Raw genomic sequence first — 22,780 nt, 5'->3', positions numbered from 1 at the left:
GAATCTCCGAAGAAGCAAAAATCGAGTAAATCGCTTTTCTTTTTGTAAAACCTGCCAGTCATTTTGCATTTTATTCAATTTTTTGAGAAAGTAAACATGGCAGTACGTGTTATTAACGACGAATCACATTTTCAAGCGGAGTTAGCTCAGGCAGGAGTACGCCTGGTTGTTGTGGACTTTACAGCAACATGGTGTGGACCCTGTCAAAGGATTGCGCCCGTGTTTGACACGTTTCCCAGTAAATATCCCAAAGCCATATTCCTGAAAGTGGACGTGGACAAATGCCAGGACACAGCCGCCGGCCAGGGTGTCTCTGCTATGCCAACTTTCATATTCTATCGCAACAGGACCAAAATCGACCGTATTCAAGGCGCCAATATAATGGGTTTGGAAGCCAAAATAGAGGAGCATATTGGCACCGGCGTCGCCGAGGAGGCCGGCGAAGATTATGGTCAGGGTTTGGTAAGACCATCGTATACATATACCAAATGTTTTTCCTAACGTGACTCACACACACACACACCCACACAGATGGAGCTGAATACGTTCATCTCGAAGCAGGAGTGCGAGTGCTTGAATGAGTCGGACGATCACAATCTGAAGCATGCTCTGGCGTCGGCTGGTGGCTATCTGCAGTCCGACTGCGATGAACAACTCATTTTGTCCATAACCTTTAATCAGGCCGTCAAGATACACTCGCTGAAGTTCAAGGCACCGCCACAACTGGGCCCCAAGGAGGTGAAGCTGTTCATCAATCAGCCACGAACCATTGACTTCGACATGGCGGAATCCATGAGCAGCGTGCAGGATCTGACGTGAGTTAACCACTTATTCAGCTAATTGGAAACATATATATATATATATATATATATTTGGTGCAATTTGCAGCTTGGGCGAGAAGGAGCTGGAGAACGGCAATCCCGTCAATCTGCGCTACGTCAAATTCCAGAATGTGCAAAACATACAAATCTTTGTAAAGAACAATCAATCGGGCGGCGACATAACCCAAATCGATTATATTGGCTTTATAGGCTCGCCCATTATCACAACCAAGATGACGGACTTTAAGCGTGTCTCCGGCAAAAAGGGCGAAAGCCACTAAATCGGTTAGCTTGATATTAAATTGAAGTTCTAGTGTTTTCCCCATCTTATTAACCAGGCTTGCTCCTTGTACTTTCGACTTAAAATTAAGCAAAAAAAAAAAAACTTATAGAAATGCATTAACAATGACAATTAATAACAAATAAAACAACTCAAGCTGGCAATTATTAATATCGCCCATCACAGGCTGCTGTGCGTCCGGCTGTCCAGCTCCTTGTTGAGCATTTGCCAGGCACGCTCCGCCTGCCGCTGCGTAAAATCAAAGTCCCACTGCGAGCTGAATATAACTTGGGACTTGGCCACAATATCGGCGTTGGGAACTTGACTTGCGAGACGTCTGCGCGCCTCTTCCTCGCTGAGATTGTTGCGTTCCATGACACGCTTGATAGCCTCCTCGGGCGGCACGATCATGGACCACACCTCATGGCAATTGGGCTCCCAGCCGGCTTTCAGCAGCACAGCTGCCTCCAGCACCACCACTTTGGGCACCTGGCTGGCGGTTCGCAAGTTAGCCAGACGTCTATTCACCTCCACCATCAGCTCCGGCCAAACGATGGAGTTCAGCGTGTGCAGCTCTTGCGGATTATTAAAGACTCGGGGCCCCAGCTTGGTGCGATCGATGCGCCCATCGCTGGCCAGTATCTCATCCCCAAAGTGCTTTAGTATCTTCTCATAGCACGTCTGACCCGGCTCGTATACATCGTGCGCCACCTTATCACAGTCGATGACATGGGCGCCCATGTCGCCCAGGCGTTCGGCCATTTTGCTCTTACCCGAAGCAATGCCACCCGTCAGCCCAATGATGTAGGGACGCACGGGCAGCTGAGGACGTGCCTGCTCAAAATAATAACAATTGAGAAACTTGCAAGTGCCGTGAATAAGTGAGGGGAGGTTACCTCCGGCTGGCGCCAACGTGTGCCCAGCAGATCGATGCGCGTGTTGCTGGAGCTGACCTTTGACTCGTGTATGCCGTCGTGCACATTGCTCTCGACAATATCAATTGCGAAGATATCCAGCTGACGCAGCTGTTTGCTGGCCCTTATCTCGTTGACCTTTTGGCCGCCACGCAGCGTCTCGGCGCTGACGACAATCATGTCCATGTCCGGATCGTGCTGAGTCGGCCCAAAGGGATCGTCGATGGGCACAATATCATATTGCAAGGTATTATCAATGTCCAAAAGGAATTCGCGCAATTCGGCAATACGCTGCTCCACGGGCAATATTAGTTCCGGCAATATTTTGCCTAAAAATAGACGCAAGTGATAAGTGATAAGGTAGATAAGAAAGTTGCCTTTTCATGTTAGTTTACCCTTAGTCATTGCGGCCGTGGTGACGCCCACTACCAGACGTTTGCAGGCCCGGAGCACGGCCTGAGTGAGGAATATTTTATGGCCAATGTGGATGCGATCGAAGGTGCCGCCCAATACCACTGTCGGGTACATTTGCTGACTGGCCGGCTGGCCTTCTGCTTCTGAAAGCTGTGCGTCCGTATTGTTAGTATCCCCCAGAAAAATCGTTGGCTGACTTATGTTAAGCACACGGCGCAGCCTATCGCAAAGCTCCGGCTGATGTGTGTCCGAGAATATCATATCAACGGGCTTGCATAGCTGCAGAGCGCAGACCGCCGCATGCTGCTTGAGCGGTGCCACCAGCACGCGCAGATCCACCTTATTGCCCACATAGCTGCTGCTGTCCGCATACAACTGTGATATAAGACGACCCCAAACAGGTGGCGGCGGCGTTGACGTGGGCACATTTAAATGTATGTACAGCGAGTGAACGTATTTTTCAATGCTGCGCAAGGATTTGCCCAATTGTTTAATGTTGGACACAACCAACAGTCCAGTTGAAGCCATCTTATTGTGTTTCCTTCGGCGGAGTCAATTAACCGCGGTACCCTGTGTACTTTGGACTGGGATTGTTATTGTCCCACCGATATATCAATATTATCGATAAGTGTTGGACAAGTCTATCGCATGGCAATTAGAGCTGCCACTTGGCTGAACTTTTTGGTACCAGGAATGTAAAGTGTACCATTTTCGAAAATTGTGTACGATTTGAATTCAAGAAGTTTTAACAGTTCAAAACATAAATGTATTAAATTTAGCGAATTTCATTTTCTGTGAAAGCAAGCATAATATTTTGCATATAAATCTAGTAAACTTTAAGTTCTTAGCAATTTCATAGAAAGTTTAAAGGCCTTTTCGGATAAAAGGTACCATTTGGTATACGATTAAGCCTGTGAGTAACTAATGTACCAGTTTGTACCAAACGATTGTAGCAACCGTGATAGCCGTGATTTCAATACAAATCTATCGATAAATATTTATATATATCGCAAAAGTGTCTCGTGTGTAGTACACCCACCACTGAAGAAAAAAGTTTTTCACGTATTTTGTAGCATTTTTATAATTGTAATAAGAAAAGCGACGCAAAATGTCACGACAAGCCTCCAGATTGGATGCCAAGAAAGTGGTAAGTTAACCACTGAAAGCAGGCTATAGACGACGACGACACCTAGTCGCTAGATTGTAAGATTAGCTATTGTTTGGCCTAGTCTAAGTACGAACCAATTGAAGTGCCACCCACCCTCAAAATCGGCTTCACATTCGCTTTTGCAGTAAGTGAGGGCGTGAGAGGGAAACGAGGCAAACAAAATAGCGCAACCTGCGCGCTATGGATAACCATTTTAGCAGTAACCGCACAACAGCCACAGCAACAAGAATGAGCAACGCTGCCGCCAGCAGCAGCAATAACAACAACAACAGCAATGTGAACAGCGCGACGGGCAACAATGTGAATACGGCAACGGCCACGGTTGGCGTCGGCAATGCCGGACAGCCTATACAGGTGATACCGATGCCGCTGCTGCCGGCGGGCGCAGCCCAGATCATAATTGGCCAACAGCCGCAGGCACAGGCCGGCGGCGGTGCGGCGGGCGGACTGCAGCCGCAATTGATACCCTTGCAGGCGAATCAAATAATGCTGCAGGCGCAACAGCAGCCGCAGATGCAGGTGATGCAACTGCCCGATGGCCAGACCATATTCTATCAGACGCCCACGATCGCACAGCTCGATCCCAATGCGGCGGCGGCAGCAGCAGCGGCGGCCGCAGCGCCACATTATCTCAACATCAACGGGCAATTGGTGCAAATCACGGCGGCGCCCAGTGCCGGCCAAGCGGCGCCCACAGCGGGACAACAGATCATAATGTTGCCGCAAATGACGACCGTAAATGCGGCTGCGGTGGCCGCCAATGCAGCCAGCAATGTGGCCCAGAACTGTAACAATGTGCAACAGCAACAACAACAACAACAACAGCAGCAGCAACAACAACAACAACAGGCTCAGGTGCAGGTGCAGCTGCAGACGACGACGCCGAGCACGCTGGGAGCCGGCACAAGCGCGAGCAATGCGAGCAGCGCCGATGTCAGCACCAGCACAACGGGCACGAACACAAACAGCGAGGATGATGATAACTCCAAGGGCGAGGCGGACGAGGAGCCGCTCTATGTGAATGCCAAGCAGTATAAACGGATATTGATACGGCGGCAGGCACGCGCCAAACTGGAGTCGCGCATCCCAAAGGAGCGCTGTAAATATTTGCACGAATCTCGGCATCGGCATGCAATGAATCGGGCGCGCGGCGAGGGCGGTCGCTTTCATTCCGCCCAGGAGAAGGGCGATCAGTCCGCTGGCATGGATGGTGTCAGTCTGCCGCTGGCCGCGAGCGGCGGTGCAACGCTTAGTCGGGGCACCGCGCGGGCGCCGCCCAAACTGATAGCACCGCACCAAACGCCGAGCATAACCATAACGGCCATCAAATCGGAATAGGCGGCGGAGATTGCGTAGATTGTTGTAGATAACACCTAACATAGTTCTGTAAACTTAACATAGCCATGTAGTCGTATATGTTAAGTCTAATGTTAAGCTCAGGTCATGACTCGTTTTTTTCAACTGTACACAATTGCAAATATATTTATATTTATTTAAATGTGTGTGCATATCGGTGCGAGAATGTTTTAAGTGACACGCGAAGTTAACGAAACAGCGCTGACCATGGAAATGTGTGTAAAAATAATAAACCCCAGGCTGAATTTTCCAAAACCAAAGGCATTTTCATCCTTGCGGATGCCAAAAAGAACACGCGCTGTTAACTTGAAAGCACTGTTAAATTAACAACACTGTTAACTTAACAGCACTGTTAACGATCACATTTGTTAAATATAAACTAACAAAAATAGTTGTAAAAACGGAATCTTACAGAATAAAACACATTATTTTGTGTATTTTAAAGCACGTTCAAACTTCTGTATAGACATAATCAACAGATTGCACCATTTGTGGGTACTGGATCGTTTTATTATTGGCTCAAATTGCATTTTCTTTTCATTTTCTCGTAAACACACGCACACACATGCAGAACTCGGAGTTCCTGACGCTCACGTACGGCGCACTGGTTACACAGATGCTGCGCGACTTTGAGAACGTTGAGGATGTGAACAAGCAGCTGGAAAGGATTGGCTACAACATGGGCATGCGCCTGATCGAGGACTTTCTGGCAAGGACATCGTCGCCGCGCTGCCTGGAGATGCGCGAAACAGCCGATCGCATACAGCAGGCATTTCGCATCTATTTAAACGTACAGCCCACCATATCCAATTGGTCGCCGGCCTCCGATGAGTTCTCACTGCTCTTCGACTCCAATCCGCTAACGGAATTCGTCGAGCTGCCACAAGATCTGACCAATCTACGCTACAGCGCCATACTCAGCGGCTGCATACGCGGCGCCCTCGAGATGGTCCAGCTGGAGGTGCAGTGCTGGTTTGTTCAGGTACATATATACATATATATAAACATATAATATAAATAATATTTTAAGGACTAGAACAAAGAGTCTGTCTATTTATGTGTACAGTGAAAGCTCCACTAAAGCGAACCAGCTTCCTTTAGCGAACATCTTTTCTTTAACTATCAAGCTGCTAGTTGGACTCCAATCAGATAACAGTAGCGAGCAAAACTCCAATTGGAATATCCCATGCCAGATCTGGCTTTAAATCGAACAATAATATTTTCTTACTTAAAACTAACATTTCCTTCAAGTTCCAAGCATCTAGTTGGAATCCAATCAGATCTAACCAGGACTAGCTTTAAAGTGAGCCAAAATATTTGCGTAAATCATAAAGGTACTGTAGTTATCAAGCTTTTGGTTGGAATCCAATTAGAATTCTACATACTAATCTAGCTTTAAAGCGAATAATTTTTTTTCCACTTGAATCTTATTTGAAATTTAACTAAAATAATTCAAAAACTTTTCCCTTTCACTTAAAACTAAAAGCTTGGCTAAAAAAAAGCTAAAATAATTCAAAAACTTGTAAATTTCTTAAACGAAATGGAAGAATTGCGCAAACATTCATTTACGTTTATTTAACTTCAACAAACATAAGAAATTATGTTTAAATATGAATGAATGTAGGCTTGATTTTTATTTTTTAGTTGTTTGTCATTTGGTGTCCGCTCAAGAGAGTTTTCACTGTACGTGTGTGTGTGTGTGTGCGTGTGTGTGGAATACTTTTTGGTTGCTGTTCCTTCAAGCCGTTTATTTTGTTTTGCAGGATCAACTGAAGGGCGACAATGTGACGGAGCTGCGTGTTAAACTCGTGCGACGTCTAGAGGAAGCCATACCAGCTGGCGAGGATTAGAGATAGACAAACATACACATATATATATAGAGAAAGTGACACATACAGAGAGAGAGAGCGAGAGAGAGAGGGAGAGGGAGAGGGCGCTTCTCATTTAGGATTTATTAACATTTTCTATACCAAGCTGCATTCCGAAGCGAAGGCGCGCGTCTGCACAACACGAAAACAACAACAATAACGGCATATTAATTATTATTATTAAAAAATAAATAAATAAAAAGGAAACCAGTTTTAGTTATATTTTTATTCGACTTTATACAGTTGGTTTAATGTCAGTTATAAAATATATATAGTGTATACATCAAGTAGTCGTATATAAAGCAATTCATGTTGAATTCAAGGCGTTACGGTTAACTGTTTGCTGCTCTACCCTTGCAGGGTTCATAAGTACTATGTGACGAGTGTTGTGTAACGCTCCAAGGGAGATAAAAATCATAGGGTATGTATGCATATATACATGTATGTGCCTGATCAGATTGAATATAGCGCGAAATCTGATATAGCTGCACTTATAAATTGTAGTAAACTTTTAATAGTTTGACAAAAACGGATTAAAGTCAGACCGAAAATAGGTTTAAGAACTGATCTACTTTCAAAGAAAGCTTAGAATTGGCTACCAAGCCTAACTGCAAGAGCATTTCAACTTCGGCATGCCGAAGCTAAGTTTCATTAATTTTTGTTTTGTTTAAAAAATGTTACAATATTTTATACAGGTGTTAAAAGTTTGGTGCCTGCAGTATTACTTATAAGATCTTAAGCGTTAGAGTTAAAGCGGCAATAATTGTATTTGAATTAAGTTTGATTGTTTTAGTGTAGGCGGCTTTTGTTTAAGTTTTGGAGCGCGGCCAGCCGACGTTGGGTTTTGCATTTGTTTTTATTTAACAACTAACAACAACAATAACAAAATAATTGTAATTTTCATTCATTTTTTACATGGAATACTTTCTCATAGGCACAATACAATACTTGGTTACACGTTTAAAGCTTTGGTTTGTCAATTTAGCTATTTTCCAGCTAAATTTGGCTAACAGTTTAAATTTTAGGCTGACCGCCATTTTATGGCAAGTGCACTAACAGCCCTGCTTTCAGCTATTTCTGGCTATTTTCAACATTGGAGTTTAAATTGTAAGCTGTCCGCCATTTTTTGGCAAGTGCACTAACGACCCTGCTTTCAGCTATTTTTGACTATTTTCAACATTGATTGCAGCTACTTTTTTTATGTGGCACTTGACAACACTGCTCGGGGTACACTTTGGGCTTTGTTGTTGTAGTTAAAATTATTGTTGTTGCTGGCGGCGGCCTTATTTAATTCTGCTGCGGGCAAAGCATTAGGTTGAGGTTCCGGCGCGTCAGAACTTTGCGCAGGGCTTGCAGCGTTTTCATGCAGATGACGACACAACAGCCATTGGCCACGCCCTCAGCGGGACTCTTGCATGTGCAGGAGCTGCTCTTCAGAGCGGCGCTGCCGCTGATCACTGCAGGCGGCGGCTGCGCCTTAACCGAACAGCAGCTGGCGCTGGGGGCAGGCGGCGTGCTGCAGCAGCCGCCGGCAACTGGAGCTGCGGGCTTGTTGCTCGAGCAGCAGCCGCCGGCAGCTGCTGGAGGCGCCGGAGGAGCAGGAGCACAACAGGCGCCTCCTGTTGTGGCGCAACCACAGCCGCCGGCAGCTGCAGGCGCCGCTGGCTTGGTAGCAGCGCCGCCGCCGCCGCAGCCGCCGCTCATGGAGGCCAAATTCTGGAGCAGCAAAGCAACATCCTCGATGTTTTGATTCATTTCCGCTTCGCGTTTACTCACTTTTTTGCTGGCGGCGCTGCCGCATATGCGCTTGCCATGGGAGCTGGCTGCTGCTGTCGTCGTGGTCGTAATTGGCTTGGCCCTCGGCGTGGAGTTGGAGGCGCCGCCGCCGCCGCCGCAATCGCCGCCATGACAGCTCTTGGTCTGATCACACTTGCAGTTGGTGCAATTGCAGATGCCCGCATCTGCTGTGATCTGCTTGAGCGTTGGCTTATTGTCCCGGATGTCCAGCTCGACGAGGCCGGAGGCATCGTTGGGCACCTGCGAGGCCTGATGCAGCGTCGCCTGGAGCAGGGCGCTGTTGTTGTCAATGGTCATGAGTATATCATTGAGCAGCGATTCGGTTTCCATGTCCTCGTCGTTGTCATAGCTATCATCTCTGAGGAGCTCCTCAATGTTCTGCGGATTCAGCTCGAGCGTGGGCAGCGCAGAGCTGGACACGTTTGTCGCCTCCACGTTTGTGCTGTTCAGCATTTCCACGTCGAGCGGCGCTGCTAGCTCCTCCATGTTGCCGCTGACGGCGCTGCCAAAGTTCGCCTTCAGATCCACAAAGCTGGGCATTTCGGTGGGCAGCGCCACGCAGGCATCGGTCAACGGTGCGCTGGCCATGATGGGCTTGGAGACGAGCACGCCGGCATCGATCCAGGGACTGGGCAGCTCCTCCTCGGCGGCATAGGACAGCGGATATGCCTGCGATGTCTCCGGCAGCATGAACACATTCGACAGCTGTTGCAGGACAACGCCGCTGTCGTTGCTCGTGTTCTCCGAGCTCTGGCTGCCCGGATTGAGTAGCACCATGTCTGTCTTTTGTAGCTCACCCTGCTGCAGCTGCTGCTCCCGCTGCTGCTGTTGTTCGAGTAGCAGCAATTTCTGTGCACGCTTCGACTTCTTCTTGGTCTTGTTGAGATGCGTCTTCTTGTGCGATTTGAGGCTGTGCGATGTGCTGAACGACTTCTGGCAGCTGTCCTCCTGGCAGGGATACGGCTTCTCGCCGGTGTGCGTGCGCCGATGCGTCTTCAAATGATGGGACGCCGTAAAGGCCTTGCCGCAATCGTCCTCCGGGCACTTGTACGGACGCTCCTGGGTATGGGTGCGCATATGCTTCTTCAGGTCGCTGAGCGTCGTGAAGCACTTCTGGCACATTTCGCAATTGAACGTCTCGCCATTGTGCAGACGCAGGTGGGCGTGCAATCTGATCAAGAGAACAATACAAACATTGATTAGCACCAATATCTATAATTTCTATATTTAGCTACTTGCCTGTATCGCGTGTTGAAGGCCTTATCACAGCCGGACACTTCGCACTCGTAGGGCTTTACCTTGGTGTGGACGCGCACATGGATTTTAAGGCTGTACGAGGTGAGAAATGCCTTGTTGCAGCCCTCCTCCGTACACTTGAAGCTGTAGTCACCTGGCAATTGAAACAAACACACGCTTAATCAGACCAAATTACGTTTATTTCTATTACTATCTTCGCTTTTCAAGTTTGCCCGCCCAGTCAACGGCAACGGCGCACAAAGCAAGCGCACAGCGCTGCCAGTGTTGGCAAGCATGGTATCATAATACAAGGTTGACAAATTTGTTGGTCTGACCATTTATCATTTACCAAAACAGAATTGTATAGGCCAGAGTAGAAGTAAGGAGAAATATAAAAGAGTACTTTCAGTCTTATTTTGTGGTTAATAATAAGCTTAGTCTATTGCAGTAAAAGATTCTCTACTTGCTTTTAGCTTAGCCGTTTACTATTTTTCCGAAATGACATGACGTCACGGGTCTTCATTGCATGCATAACATGCCTGTCTCTGTGCAGTGCCAGTGTTGCCTAACAGTGGAACAGCGAACAACTGTTTGCGTTCGCCCGTCGCAGCGCACGCACGCATGCAACTTGTTTTTTAAAACGCTTTTTAAAAATATATAACAAAATGTCGGATATAGAGGAGAAATTAATTAAAAGTGTGAAGCAACAGGCGTGCTTGTATAATAAATCAAATTCTGGTTTTCGCAATCGCCAAAAAAGAGACAGAGCATGGGCACAAGTCTCAATGGAATGTGGACTGCCAGGCAAGTACACACATACATACACACACACTTGCACATTTACATGTGTGTGTACGTGAGCCCGGCGAATAAATTGCAAAGTATTTTATTTTGTTTACAGTTAAACAAAGCCAATGTCGCTGGAAAACACTGCGCGATCGTTTCGTGCGCGAATGCCACAAATGCAGCGATTCACAAATGGATTCCAGCCACTGGCGATACTTCAAGCAGCTCCAATTCCTGCTGGAGCACATCAAACCACGCGGCTGCGGGTAAGATTTGCGACAAGGAGCTTTAATCTGCACCTTTTACATATATTCTGTACGATTGCAGTAGCCTGGATGACCAACAACTAGACTTAGAAGTCGATCTATCACTTGACAATGACGAAACAAATCGCAGCTACTCTAGCGATCCGCACTGCAAGAGCGAGGCCAACGGGGATGATCCGCTGAGCGAGGCATCGTCCAGCCCAACGGAGCAACCGCCGCTGGGTCTGGAGCAGGCACAAGAGGAGTTTCTCAGAGTAATGGGACTGCTGGAGACCGTCTTGGCGCAGAAGCCGTCGGATGTGCCTCAAGCAGATCCCTTCTACAAATATCTCGAGAGCATTCTGAGTCGCGTGGAGGCAAACGCACGCGCGGACATCCAATTGGAAATACTCAATTATGCCAATCAGTTGGTGAAGAATGCAAAAACACAAAGTGCCAGCTAATACATAGAGATAGTTATAGGATAAGCTGAAGGGAATGGTAGATACCCTGTGCTTAAGGATAAATCGAATTAGTATCAACTGGAGATGGACAGCGATTTGTATCGATAACAAGAATATCGATAATTAGCAGCGAATCTGATTACATTTTCGTATTACATTTCGAATTTAACGTCTGCAGTTCGTAACGGCTCCGAGAGATACCTTAATTTTTATCGATATTTGTTTCGATATCGAGCACCCATGGCAGCTATCGATAATTGGCAGCGAATCTGTTTACATTTTCGTATTACAATTCGAATTCGATTGACATATATTTAGACTAGTTTTCTAATACTTAGTTTATATAAATAACTAGAACTAGAATTGTTGTCGATAAGGCTACGAAACTCACCTGTGTGTGTTTTTAAATGCGTGCGCAGATTCCCGATGGTGCTGTAGCTGCGATAACAGTTTTCGTAGTTGCATTTGTAGCGGCTCAGAGCTTCGTCCGAGCTCTGCGCGTCGGGATCGAAGAATAGACAATAAATATTAGTTAAATGAGCCAATTGGATTCGATCGAATTGAGTAAGAACTATGTACAAAGTCGTCTTTAGGTCGTTAGGTATTATGTTTAATGTACTTCGTAAGTCGGATAATAAATATTAGTATAACAACTAAGTGCATGCAGTGTGTGTGCATGTGCGTGTCTGTGAGTGCGTGCGTGTGTGTGTGTGAGAGAGGAATTTGTAGTTGGATGAGTTTTTAATGGTGTTTCGAGGTGTCGAAGGGTTCGGCTAAAACTACGCACCAAGTTGATTGTTTGTGAATGCGAAACAAATTGTGGTTAACATAACTGTGAATTAGACGCCTAGCGGTTGATTGGTTGGGCGGGGCATTGGGTGCGCCCGCACCCGGCCCCGCCCCGCTGTCTATAGCTCTAGGATTAACGAGGCGTTTGTTTTTTTTTCTTTTTGCTACAAGCGGCGTTACAAAAACGTTAAAATTAGTTAAACACAAAAATTTGCGACTGTTTGTGTAATATATTTTTAAGTTTTATTTTTGGCGTGGGCGTGGCTTTGCTTGGAAATGGGGGCTGAGTACCTCGTACGCCATCGCCATCAGCTGATCCTCGTCGGCGTCCTTGTGCAGTGCGCCCGGATGGATGCAGTGTACCAAGTCATCCTCCTCATCTGGCTCAGTTGGATCTTCGATAAAGCTGCAAGATCGTTCGTTCGATTATCTCTCTCTCTTGCTCTCTCTCTTTCTGCTTCGTTCAATTTGTGTCAGTGGGCCGTTATAAAGATGTATTTACATATATATCTATACTCAAAACAATAACTGTACACATACATACATACACACATACATACAGTAATCTATCGCATATAAGAGCTAGCAGAAAAGCAAATTCCAACTTTTTGCATTCAGCCTCTGATTGAGGTACTTAATTTTTTTGAAATATACATATATATTCACGCGCCTGATCTATTGAAAATATTGTAAGCAATACATTTTTTCATATACAAAATGTGCGCTAGATTTGATCTCTACCCAAAATTGGCATATATCAAATGTGATTGGATAAATGCAATAATTGGGGCCAAAATTGTTTATGCTTTGTTTTTTTTTTACAGTAAATGTATATATAAAAGTATCACAAATTAAAATCAAGTTAAAGATTTCAAAAATGTAAATAAAACTGGATTAATTCAAGTTAAATCATTTCGCAAATATTCCATTCATGAACTCTCGGCTGGAAACGACGCGTTCTCATTTGCGAGCGATCACTGTACTTGCAAATTTGATATATGTATGTATGTTTACATGCATGTATTCGTATGTGTGTGTGTGTGCTAATTAGTGAGGTTAAGTCGCAGCCAGCAGAAGAAAAAACTCCATTAACAAACAGTTGACAACCAGCAAAGCAGAAACATCAGTCAAAACAAACAACAAAAACAAAACAAAAAACAAAAAAAAAAGAACAACGGATTTGCTGAGCTGGAGACGCCTTAAGTCTTTTATAATAAGCTGATTAATTCATATTTAATATTGTCATGGTCAAACACGACGTCGCCGAAAACTATAAAGGAAAATTTGAAAGAAAACACACAACACACAAACACACACACACACACACATGGCGAAAACAACAACAAAAATATAGAATTTTCGAAATTAATGTGAGGGGGCGTGAGCATGCCCAACTGATGGGCAGAGAGAGGGGGTGTCGAGAGCAGCACCCTGTTCCCTCCCATCGGACTGTCCACTACAAACACACGCTGTCCCTGTCACGAACAGAACTGTTAGCTTACACCGGCCCCGCCAACCAGCCCTAATCTCAAGTATCGCGCGAGTGCTGAAAAACGAGAAATATGATTGAGGTGAACACTCATAGTGATAAAAATAGCGCAACGTAGACGTAGAGGGTCGGACAGTGCGGACAGCACAAAAAGAACTTATATTCAAAAATGATTATTATTGTACTAAAAATGAGAAGCAACTACAAAAATCTGAGGCTAACCACGTCATTAAAAATCATTTAAATTTTTTACTAATTGGAAGTGGTCAAATTGCATCTGCACCCAGTTGGATGTGGTGAAATTAGGCAAATAAAGACAAAGGATCAAAATAAATAATTAAACTGTTGCCCATCCAATCAGAACGCATTTTGTACTTTAACGTTGTGCTGAAATCTAGTTGGAGTTAGTGATACCGTTACAATTGTTTACTATACATTTCCCATTCCTTATGAAGTGTTATACAGAAAGTATCACATATCCAATTAGAGCAGCAACGCCAGGTAATCCGTGAGTATTTATCTAATTGGATATGTACGAAATAGGTACAACTAAAACAACACCAAAGTACATTAAAATGGGAATTTCCCAAGCAAATAGCAATAAAGTTCTGTCTAAGTTATGGAAAATTACAAAAAACAGCCCAAACATATAAACTCCAATCAGAACCAATGACTTAACTTCCAATGGGCGCTGATAAGAAAAACAATTATTGTTGTGTGCGTAATTTACTTGAACGATAATGTTATAAAAATAAACACAAATTGAAAACTCGTTTTAAAAAACATAATATATGGAGCAAAAATAGATATATTGTGCTATATCAAGTGCTCCACTTGATGGAATATTCTCGATTAGAATTTCACAATGGCCAGTCTAATTGGAAATCGTCTAATTTACAGCTAGTGTGAATGAATATGAGAAAAAAAATCGCGTTTTTCTTGTTGTTGTTGTTGTTCTTACACATCGAGTATGTATACATAATTATATATATATATATATGTATGTGTGTGTATTTTGTAGTGGGGGGAATATCTAAATGCGTTCATCGGCATAATTATTTTTAGACCAAACAAACAATTTGGATACAATCATCGGGCAGCAGAAGACGGACTGCAGCCGCAGCAACAGTAGAGCAACAAAAACCGTTATATTCCCAAGCATCGAGTACATACACAATATGCACATATATATATATATATATATATATATATGTATGTATGTATTGGTATGCAGCAGAGGTGGGTGAACACCGGCGAACAGAAATCAGGCAATTAGCAGACAACATGCTAGCATTTCGGACACTTAACGAACGTGCGTTGTAATAAGTGGACATTGGAATTGTTCAAAAAATTGCAAGGGGCCAAAGAAATATCTGCTTTTTATGGCCGAATTTCGGGTCTAATTAGTCGAGACAAAAAAAAAATAAAAATAAAACAAAGAAAAAGGGAACGAAAATTAGACAAGGAGAACAATAATCAATGTCTGTATATGTGTATATGGCCGGGCACGTCACATTAAAGCAGACGATAGAAACATGCAGCAGAACATTTGTGTGGGCAGTGGAAAATTTAGTCATGAGCGGGGGTCAGCAACAGACAGAGCAGACAGGACCAAAGTGCAAACACCTGGCAACATTTTTTTTTTTTAAACTTAATTTGGTTTATTTTGCGCTGGAATCGATCAGTGCCTTCTGATCTCTACCAAGCGGAGTTAAGGGTATAGTGTATAGTTATTATTTAATAACTTAAATGGGGCAACATTTAAATTAAATAAAATGCACCAGAACTATCGATAAGCATTCTTAACGAAAGCACGTATAACAACTAATGTCTACATAAACAGTAAAAGCTATAAGCAATAAGCAATAATCAAAGGTATCGATAAGCATTGACAACAGTAGCAGTGTTGCAAAGCATGCAATGCGTGGGGGAGTGGGGGCGGGGGCTGCCAGTGCTTACTACCTCGTCCCGAGAGTGAAATATGCAGTAGTAGTAGTAGCAATAGGAGTTGGTGTAGAGTTGTTGTTGTCGCTGCCAGTTGTTGTTGTTGTTGGTGGTGGTAGTTCTTCGCTTGCCGGTATCATGCTGAAGGACACCACTGTAGGTGGCTGCACCTGAACGAGCTTTTGATTTTGAAACTGATATTCCAGAGTAAAACAAATGTCATCTAGATTGTATGTGTCGACAGCTGTTGCATTTGTTGTTGCTGCTGCTGCTGTTGTTGTTGTTGTTGCTGTTGTTGTGTGCTGTGATGAATTTATGGGCATGGCTATGGGTGTGGGTGTGGCTGTGGATGATGCTGTGTCTGAGGTGGTATTGGTGTTGGTGCTGGTTAGCAACAGGGGTGCACTTGCGAGCGGTCTCAGTGTGAACAACGCCGCGTCGTCAGCTATGTCAACTATTTTGTCGTTGTCTGTATGTATCGTCTGTGCCGGCACCTCCTGCAGCAACGTGTACGTTGTTGTTGTTGTTGTTGTTGTTGCTGCCGCCGCTAACTCATCAACGTCCGCCTCAAGTTCTAAACTTATGCCTAATGGTTGCAGCACCTGTTGCTCCCCAGCCGTGTGACTGTAAATGCTGCTGCTACTGCTGCTGCTGCTGCCGCTGCCAACGTCCGCATCCAGCTTGGGCGCCAGCAGCGATGCCAGCAGCGCTTTATCCTCGAAACCATCAAAGTCCAGCTGCAGCGTTGACGACGTGATGGGCGGCGAGCCCGTTAGCGAAGTGCGCGTCGAGTTTGTATCATAATCCCTGCTGTCTGATAAGGAATTTCCATGATTGGACGACTTCCAGCTGTGCTCGAAGTACTGTTGCTGTTGTTGTTGTTGTTGTTGTTGTTGCTCGTCGTTGCTTGCATCCATTTTGTACTTATTCTAGTATATCACATAAACACACACACACGCACACTTCTCACTGATAGACATGTATTTTACGCATGCAGTTTAATATTATTTTTTACTTATATCACTGCGCAATGCCGATACATATATACATATGTATTACAAAAGAAATTAGATTTAGATTTATAAAGAGCAACACAGCGGCGATCCGAACAAAATAATCACGTCCACGCAGCGCAACAACAAAGATAAGACTAGCGATGGTAGTGGGAGTGTAAAACTTAAATCGATATATCGATGATGTCACTAGTGATGATGATTGCTTTTTAACAGAAAGATCTCCTTAGACTCTTATGGGCATTCCCTTAAATGATTATCATAAGCACTTTGAATCCGATTGGAGAAGAGGCCTGTAAAATTAATATTATAAGCTGTGTAATAGTTGGTAAATTAGGCATAAAGCAAAAGAAACAATTGCAGGATATAATAAATGCCTATGCTTATCTTCTTAGGTTAAATAAAATATTCATTGGTAACATGATTATATTAAGGGAACTGGTGAGATAAATTTAATTAGCAGTGAGTTGTGGCAGATATCAGTACAACATAACCAGAATACTAATGAATATTCTAAAGGATGTATATTAAATCAAGAATCATACGGTATACGGCGAGCTCAAATCAAATGTTCGCGCCTTAAGTCTGCGTTAAAAGTATCGATATCGATACCACATTTAGTTCGGTCACACTGCGCGCAGAGGCAAAGGCAGTACATATACAAAATTCATTGATTTTGTCAACGTAAAACATACAGCGCATAGCTGCACAGGCAGAGCATATAAAGTGAAGATAGTTAACTAAATTAGGAACGCAGCTGGAACCAGGCACAAAATGCAAGACTGGCAAGCCACAAACGTAGAACTGTGAAGACACACGCCAAGCAGAAACCAGCAAGAGTTTCGCTGTGCTGCTGAACAAAAATTCCCAATAAGAAAGAAGTGCAAGAAAAAGAGCATACGGTGTAAAAGGAAAAGCAAGCAATAAAAAGAAAAAAAACGAAACGAAAAATTTCAACAATATAAAAGCAAATCAAAACATGACAATCGTTGTACAAGATTAATTATTGTGGCAATTGTGGCGCACCAGCGGCCGGCCGTAAAATGCCAAGGATCACTTGCAGGCCAAGTGAATGTGTAGCTAACGGTAATGGCAACAACAACAACAACAACAACAGCAGCGATAAGGCTAACGGTAACCATGATGACAGCGGCGCAGCAGCAGCAGGCAGCAGCAGCAGCAGCAGCGGCAGCGGCTGCATCGTCAAGCAGGAGCTGGATGCGGCGCCGCCCGTTTGCCACAGAAAATCGGAGCGTCGAAAAATCGCACGCGACATTTTTCTGGTCTTCGAGGAGCAGCCGACGCGACGTCGACGCGGACGGGGCGGAGCGCGGGGCACGCGGGCCAAGCAGAAATTTGGCCACCTAAAAGTGGCTAATACGCCGCGCATCAACAAGAATCTGTTGCGTGACATCAAAACGGAACCAAAGTGCAGCGCGGCAGCAGCAAAGCCAACAGAGCAAGAGTTGGAGCCGGAGCCGGAGCTGGAGGCGGAGCTGGAGCTGGAGCCGGAGCCAGAGACGGCGGCGCTGCCGGAGCCGTTGCCGGAGAGGCCCAAGGCCAAGCTGGCCGCCGTGAAACTTGAAACCAAAACAGCATCAAATGCATCAGGAGCAGCAGAAACTGCGCCACCGTCTCAGCAGCAGCTGCCGGCAGCAACAACAGCTCCAACTCCCGCCACGCCCAGCGTAAATCCCATCTTCCTGTGGGTCAAGCAGGACGATACGCGCATTGTGGAGGTGCGCTGCGAGGATTACGATAAGCGTAATCGTATACGCCTGACGAAGACTACGAATGGCTGGCGTTCTATGCCGCGCACCGATGCCTCATCCAGTCGCATTGTCAAGTTCTTCCACAGCACGGCGGCGGCGCCCTTGCTGAAGGTCAAGCGCGAGCAGCTGCAACAACAGCAATCCATGGAGCAGGAACAACAGCAAGAGGAGGACGACTCCGCGGAGCAGCAGCAGCAGCAGCAGGAGGAGTGGACTGTTGTGGATCAGGAGCAGCAGCAGCAGCAGCGGGAGGAGGACGAGCAGGAGCAGCACGCTAACAATCTGGCCGCTGTCATTGAGCATGTTGTTGTTGTGCCTGCCCAGCAGCAGGAACAGGAGCAGCAGCAGCACCCGGCTACGCCCACGCCCTCGGCGGATGCCTGCTTCGATGCGCTGCTCGACAGCGAGACGAATGCCTCGACCCGGGCCACCAAGACTAGCACCAGCAATGCCAATACGCCCACATATCAGAGCTCCCGCTCACGTTCCCGCTCCCGTTCACGTTCACGCACGGCCACGCCCACGGCTGCGCCACTAGAGCTGCAGCTGTGCCCCAAGACGGGCCTGTTTCTGCCCAAAGGAGCAGCTGCAGCCGCCGCTGCCGTCGCTTCGGCTGCACCTCTAGAGCAGGAGATGGAGCTGGAGCCGGAGCCGGCCAAGCCGCTGGCGGCGCACAGCAGCAGCACCAGCACCAGCGTGGATCAGGCTAATCTCGAGGCGAATAGCAAGCACTTGAAGGATCTGCTGGACGATGCCGACGATCTGCTGCAGAACTGCAGCAGCGACAATGGGAGCAGCGGCGCCGAGCTCCTGGATTCGCTGGTGCAACGCAGCTGCGAGGACAACCTGATGCAGGAGACCAGGCAACAGCAGCCCGAGCTGCAGCTGGCCGCCAAGGAGCTGCCGGGCATTTTGGGCATGGACAGCAGCGATGCGGGGCCCAAGTGCCTGTCCTTCAATGAGGCCGGCGAGATCGAGGGACTCAACGGTGAGCTCTTCCTGGGCATCGATAGCTTCGACAAGCAGCCCGAACCGGTAACGGAAACGGAGACGGAGGCGGAAGCGGACGCCGTGGCAACTGTACAGCCGGAGCTGATCGCTGTGCCGGATGAATCGCCCAAGGATTTGAGCTACAAGAAGCGCGAGGAGGTGTGCCCGCCGTCGGAGTCGCGCAGCCAGTGCGCGGTAACCTCCAGTTCGGACATCCTGAAATCCAAGTCGCCGGAACCAGAGTTGCTGCAGCTGCCAGCGACCAGCATACCCGCCGAGGTGGAGACCACCTCGGAGACGATCAAGCATCTGATACTCGAACAGTTTCTCAAATTGAACGGGAACACGCAGCACCAGCAGCAGCAGCAGCAGGCGGAGCCCATGGATCTGGGCAAGGCGACGGGTCGCGCCGGCGACAAGCTGCACACGGTAGTCATCGATGACGAGGAGGAGACGGAGGCGACGGCGGCATCGGCAACGGCAACGGAACCGACGGAGCCATTGAAAAAACGATCGAAACCTATCAAATTGGATAAGGATCCGGATGCACTGACCCAGCTAAAGATGCTGATCAGCAATCCGCAGTGGAAGGTGCCCGATCCCATACTCGTGCCAAAGGATCGCCTCGGCGCGGTGCTCGCATCGCCGGCACGCGAAATCCCGCTGCTGCTGACGACACGGCCAGAGCTGCGACTGCCGGAGGCCTTTGCCTATCCGGAGATTATACAGAATCCCAATATATTGGTCGTCACCATGGAGCAGCTGGAGGCCATACTCAAGAACGACTCCGAGCAGTCCAAGCCGAGCCTCTGTCAACCCGTGCATGCCTCCGCCGTTGCCGCCGCTGCCGTCGCCTCCGCCTCGCCCTGCCCCCTGCCTCCACTGCAGCCGAGCAGCAAGGCAGCCGTTAGTCCTAGTCCCAGCCTGATAAAGCATCCGCCAGCTGCAGCCAAGGCAACGCCACCGTTGCCGCCGTTGCCATTGCCACAGCTGCCCATTAAGACGAACCCGGCCACGCCCAGTTTGGCCGCTGCAGTGCCTCAATCCTCGCCAGCAGCCGACTCGAGCATGTCGCAGGAGCTGAATGCGACCACGCTGGCGCTGCTGCAGCAAATGCTCTGGCTGCCCTACTTTGGCCAGCTCTCGCAGGAGTTCTTCAAGACTTTGAAGGATCCCCTCGGACTCCAGCGCAAGTTTATGAGCAACCTGCTCCCGCTGTACAACAGCCAGTTTGGGCTGCAGCATCTGGACGAGCTGTACAAGCACTGCCTTAAGCAGAAGACCGCCAGCAGCGAGGAGCAGGCGGCGACGCCCGCGACGACACCCAAGCAGCCGGCGGCGGCGGCGGCGACGGCGGCTTTTAATGGCTACACCAATCCCATGGAGCTGGCCTTTATGCAGAAGCTGCTCCAGCAGCAGCAGCAACAGCAGCAGTTGCCCAAGTCCTCCCCGCAGCAACATCTGCATCTGGAGCACAAGCGCGCCAGACGCGATACGGACGCCACGCCCCTGCACATACCCGACTTCAACAAGCAGGTGCCCAAGGCGACGCCTCCGCCCGCTGCAGCTCCAGTTGCTCCGCCCGTAGCAGCTCCAGCTTCGGCTCCGGCTGCTGCGCCGCAGGAACACAAGCCGCGCCTTACATGCAAATCGCTGTCGAATCTGCTGGAACCCGAAAGCAATATGGTGCCGCTGCTGCAAGTGCCCTACGATGCAGTGCGTCGCAACTCCCTCTACAAGCAGCAGGCGGCGCAGCAGCAGGAGCAGCTGGGCAAGGATACCAACAACGGACGCACGCTGCGCAGCAGCAAGGCCTGCATCAACTACCAGCCCATGGAGCAGGCCAAGCAAACCAGTCAGAGCCAGCAGCAGCAACAGTTGCAGTTGCAGCAACAGCAACAGTTGCAGCTGCAGCAACAGCAACAGTTGCAGCGGAAGCGGGGCAACATGTTGGCGCACGAGGTGCAGCAGCAGCAGCATTTGGCAGAGGCAGCGGCCGCCGCAGCCGCTGGCCTGGACGCCAACTCGGCGCTGTGGCATCCGCTCTTCGGCAGGTCAGTCAAACAGTTCACAAGCCTGAGTTTTCATTTAAATTCCTTCCTCTCTCGACAGCAATCCCAAGCAGGGCTATAATAGCCCCTGGCAATGGACGACAGTGACGGCCACCGGCGAATGACAGTCAAGCCGGGCTCACAAGGAGCCAGCGCCAACGGCAGCCAACAGCTACGAGGAGCAACCACAGCTCGACTACAACAGCAGCAACGGTTGCAGCTACCACGCAGCAGCAGCAACAGTTGCCAAGCAGCAGCCCTCAGCAGCAGCTGCAGCAGCAGCTGCCGTCAGCAACAATCAAAATAATCACAGCAATAAATTTTGTTATCCGGAGAACATGTTCCAAAACAATCAGCTGCTCAACTCAGGTTACGTCGCAGAGCAGGGCTACTGGCAGCAGCACCAGCAGCATCAACAGCAGCAACATCAACAGCAGCAACACAAGCAACAGCAACAGCAGCATCAGCAACATTGGAGCAGCAGCAACAGCAACAACAACAGCAGCAGCGGCAGCGGCAGCTATGCGAATAACTATGCCGCTGCGGCAGCTGCCTCAATGTACATGCAACACTTTAATCCCTACATGCAGCAGAAGGCGGCGCTGCTCGCCGAGAAGGCCGCGGCGCAGGCAGCAGCATCTGCGGCGCACGGCAGCAACAGCAGCAGCGGGAGCAGCAGCAACAAGCACGGACGCTACGCAGGCGACTACGGTTGAGGTGTACCGGAGCACACCTGTGTCCGGGTGTCCGGCAGCACAGCTGGAGCGGAGCGAGGCGCGTTCATTTAACCAAATCGCATATTAACATAGATCATATATAGGAATAATAACTACGTGCATAATAAACTATACCCGGCGCAATGGAGGCCGGCAACGTATAGGCCATTTTAACGCAAGGAATTGCCAAGGAAATACGTTTCCTTTAATTAATTAAATAAATTAATATACAACAAACAAATTAATTAACAACTGCAACAACAAGGTAAACGGCAAGCAACAATAATTATAAAGAAAAAACAAAACAAAAATCTAAACAAAAAAAAAACAACACACACAATTAGTAAAAATTTGTTATTGGTAGTTTGTTAAAAAAAGGTAAATTAAAAAAAAAAAAAAACAAAACAAAAACAAAATATGTAGATGAGGCAAATGGAAGCAACAACAAAAAGAAAACCTAATTATTGTATTATTGTTAACCCAAGCTGCGTTATATTATTATTATGATTATTATTATTATTATTATTATTAACTCGTGTGTGTGTATATAGCGTTTTTATCTAGATGTATTACACTTAGTAAAACCCCATAAGACCCGCCCCGCCCCACCTCCATAACCCTAATCCTATCCTGAATCCTTCACAACGCAGCGCTAAAAAGGCAAACA

The 22,780-nt window shown here is 47.3% G+C and overlaps 7 protein-coding genes across 8 annotated transcripts; 5 read left to right on the top strand and 2 right to left on the bottom strand.

Annotated features, from left to right (window-relative positions):
- Positions 1 to 24: 24 nt before the first annotated feature.
- Positions 25 to 1,265, top strand: Txl (Thioredoxin-like). The gene is made up of 3 exons (XM_002046321.4): positions 25 to 462; positions 532 to 815; positions 889 to 1,265. Exons 1-3 carry the CDS (start codon positions 97 to 99, stop codon positions 1,100 to 1,102), a joined length of 864 nt encoding a protein of 287 aa, XP_002046357.1. The 5' UTR covers positions 25 to 96; the 3' UTR covers positions 1,103 to 1,265.
- Positions 1,113 to 3,033, bottom strand: Ppat-Dpck (Bifunctional Phosphopantetheine adenylyltransferase - Dephospho-CoA kinase). The gene is made up of 3 exons (XM_002046320.4): positions 2,411 to 3,033; positions 1,998 to 2,344; positions 1,113 to 1,935 (listed from the first exon to the last, which is right to left on the bottom strand). Exons 1-3 carry the CDS (start codon positions 2,955 to 2,957, stop codon positions 1,282 to 1,284), a joined length of 1,548 nt encoding a protein of 515 aa, XP_002046356.1. The 5' UTR covers positions 2,958 to 3,033; the 3' UTR covers positions 1,113 to 1,281.
- Positions 3,034 to 3,439: 406 nt separating this feature from the next.
- Bet3 (blocked early in transport 3) lies at positions 3,440 to 7,043 on the top strand. The gene is made up of 3 exons (XM_002046318.4): positions 3,440 to 3,576; positions 5,525 to 5,935; positions 6,717 to 7,043. The coding sequence occupies exons 1-3, from the start codon at positions 3,538 to 3,540 to the stop codon at positions 6,801 to 6,803; spliced, it is 537 nt and encodes a 178-aa protein (XP_002046354.2). The 5' UTR covers positions 3,440 to 3,537; the 3' UTR covers positions 6,804 to 7,043.
- Positions 3,445 to 5,400, top strand: Nf-YA (nuclear factor Y-box A). Its single transcript, XM_002046319.4, has 2 exons — positions 3,445 to 3,576; positions 3,723 to 5,400. The coding sequence occupies exon 2, from the start codon at positions 3,778 to 3,780 to the stop codon at positions 4,933 to 4,935; it is 1,158 nt and encodes a 385-aa protein (XP_002046355.2). The 5' UTR covers positions 3,445 to 3,576; positions 3,723 to 3,777; the 3' UTR covers positions 4,936 to 5,400.
- Positions 7,030 to 16,720, bottom strand: MTF-1 (Metal response element-binding Transcription Factor-1). Of its 2 annotated transcripts, XM_070208537.1 has the most exons (5): positions 15,590 to 16,167; positions 12,430 to 12,544; positions 11,741 to 11,843; positions 9,858 to 10,008; positions 7,030 to 9,789 (listed from the first exon to the last, which is right to left on the bottom strand). In XM_070208537.1, exons 1-5 carry the CDS (start codon positions 15,892 to 15,894, stop codon positions 8,109 to 8,111), a joined length of 2,355 nt encoding a protein of 784 aa, XP_070064638.1. In that variant the 5' UTR covers positions 15,895 to 16,167; the 3' UTR covers positions 7,030 to 8,108. The 2 variants fall into 2 exon arrangements, with proteins under 2 accessions (XP_070064638.1, XP_032290929.1); XM_032435038.2 differs by lacking the exons at positions 12,430 to 12,544; positions 15,590 to 16,167 and adding an exon at positions 16,174 to 16,720.
- LOC6622228 (transcription factor Adf-1) lies at positions 10,426 to 12,006 on the top strand. The gene is made up of 3 exons (XM_002046317.4): positions 10,426 to 10,658; positions 10,756 to 10,906; positions 10,968 to 12,006. The coding sequence occupies exons 1-3, from the start codon at positions 10,520 to 10,522 to the stop codon at positions 11,347 to 11,349; spliced, it is 672 nt and encodes a 223-aa protein (XP_002046353.3). The 5' UTR covers positions 10,426 to 10,519; the 3' UTR covers positions 11,350 to 12,006.
- A 494-nt stretch (positions 16,721 to 17,214) lies between the features above and the next one.
- Positions 17,215 to 22,529, top strand: LOC6623899 (uncharacterized). Its single transcript, XM_032434615.2, has 2 exons — positions 17,215 to 21,400; positions 21,459 to 22,529. Exons 1-2 carry the CDS (start codon positions 17,628 to 17,630, stop codon positions 21,520 to 21,522), a joined length of 3,837 nt encoding a protein of 1,278 aa, XP_032290506.1. The 5' UTR covers positions 17,215 to 17,627; the 3' UTR covers positions 21,523 to 22,529.
- The last annotated feature ends 251 nt before the right edge of the window (positions 22,530 to 22,780 follow it).

Source organism: Drosophila virilis, chromosome 3 (genome assembly GCF_030788295.1).
Source record: "Drosophila virilis strain 15010-1051.87 chromosome 3, Dvir_AGI_RSII-ME, whole genome shotgun sequence".
NCBI classification, from domain to species: Eukaryota; Metazoa; Arthropoda; class Insecta; order Diptera; family Drosophilidae; genus Drosophila; species Drosophila virilis.
Note: the sequence above shows the minus strand (reverse complement) of the source record. Positions and strands in the feature narration are given on the sequence as shown.

Coding starts and splice junctions, on each gene's coding strand:
- LOC6622228 (XM_002046317.4), top strand. CDS start 10,520: ATGTCGGATATAGAGGAGAAATTAATTAAAAGTGTGAAGCAACAGGCG. Junction 10,659..10,755: donor AATGGAATGTGGACTGCCAG/GCAAGTACACAC, acceptor TTTTGTTTACAG/TTAAACAAAGCCAATGTCGC. Junction 10,907..10,967: donor ATCAAACCACGCGGCTGCGG/GTAAGATTTGCG, acceptor GTACGATTGCAG/TAGCCTGGATGACCAACAAC.
- LOC6623899 (XM_032434615.2), top strand. CDS start 17,628: ATGCCAAGGATCACTTGCAGGCCAAGTGAATGTGTAGCTAACGGTAAT. Junction 21,401..21,458: donor TGGCATCCGCTCTTCGGCAG/GTCAGTCAAACA, acceptor CTCTCTCGACAG/CAATCCCAAGCAGGGCTATA.
- Ppat-Dpck (XM_002046320.4), bottom strand. CDS start 2,957: ATGGCTTCAACTGGACTGTTGGTTGTGTCCAACATTAAACAATTGGGC. Junction 2,345..2,410: donor CACGGCCGCAATGACTAAGG/GTAAACTAACAT, acceptor GTCTATTTTTAG/GCAAAATATTGCCGGAACTA. Junction 1,936..1,997: donor CACGTTGGCGCCAGCCGGAG/GTAACCTCCCCT, acceptor TATTTTGAGCAG/GCACGTCCTCAGCTGCCCGT.
- MTF-1 (XM_070208537.1), bottom strand. CDS start 15,894: ATGCCCATAAATTCATCACAGCACACAACAACAGCAACAACAACAACA. Junction 11,844..12,429: donor TGATGGCGATGGCGTACGAG/GTACTCAGCCCC, acceptor CCCGACGCGCAG/AGCTCGGACGAAGCTCTGAG. Junction 10,009..11,740: donor GCATTTAAAAACACACACAG/GTGAGTTTCGTA, acceptor TTCAATTGCCAG/GTGACTACAGCTTCAAGTGT.
- Nf-YA (XM_002046319.4), top strand. CDS start 3,778: ATGGATAACCATTTTAGCAGTAACCGCACAACAGCCACAGCAACAAGA.
- Txl (XM_002046321.4), top strand. CDS start 97: ATGGCAGTACGTGTTATTAACGACGAATCACATTTTCAAGCGGAGTTA. Junction 463..531: donor AAGATTATGGTCAGGGTTTG/GTAAGACCATCG, acceptor ACACCCACACAG/ATGGAGCTGAATACGTTCAT. Junction 816..888: donor AGCAGCGTGCAGGATCTGAC/GTGAGTTAACCA, acceptor TGCAATTTGCAG/CTTGGGCGAGAAGGAGCTGG.
- Bet3 (XM_002046318.4), top strand. CDS start 3,538: ATGTCACGACAAGCCTCCAGATTGGATGCCAAGAAAGTG. Junction 3,577..5,524: donor GATTGGATGCCAAGAAAGTG/GTAAGTTAACCA, acceptor ACACACATGCAG/AACTCGGAGTTCCTGACGCT. Junction 5,936..6,716: donor TGCAGTGCTGGTTTGTTCAG/GTACATATATAC, acceptor TTTGTTTTGCAG/GATCAACTGAAGGGCGACAA.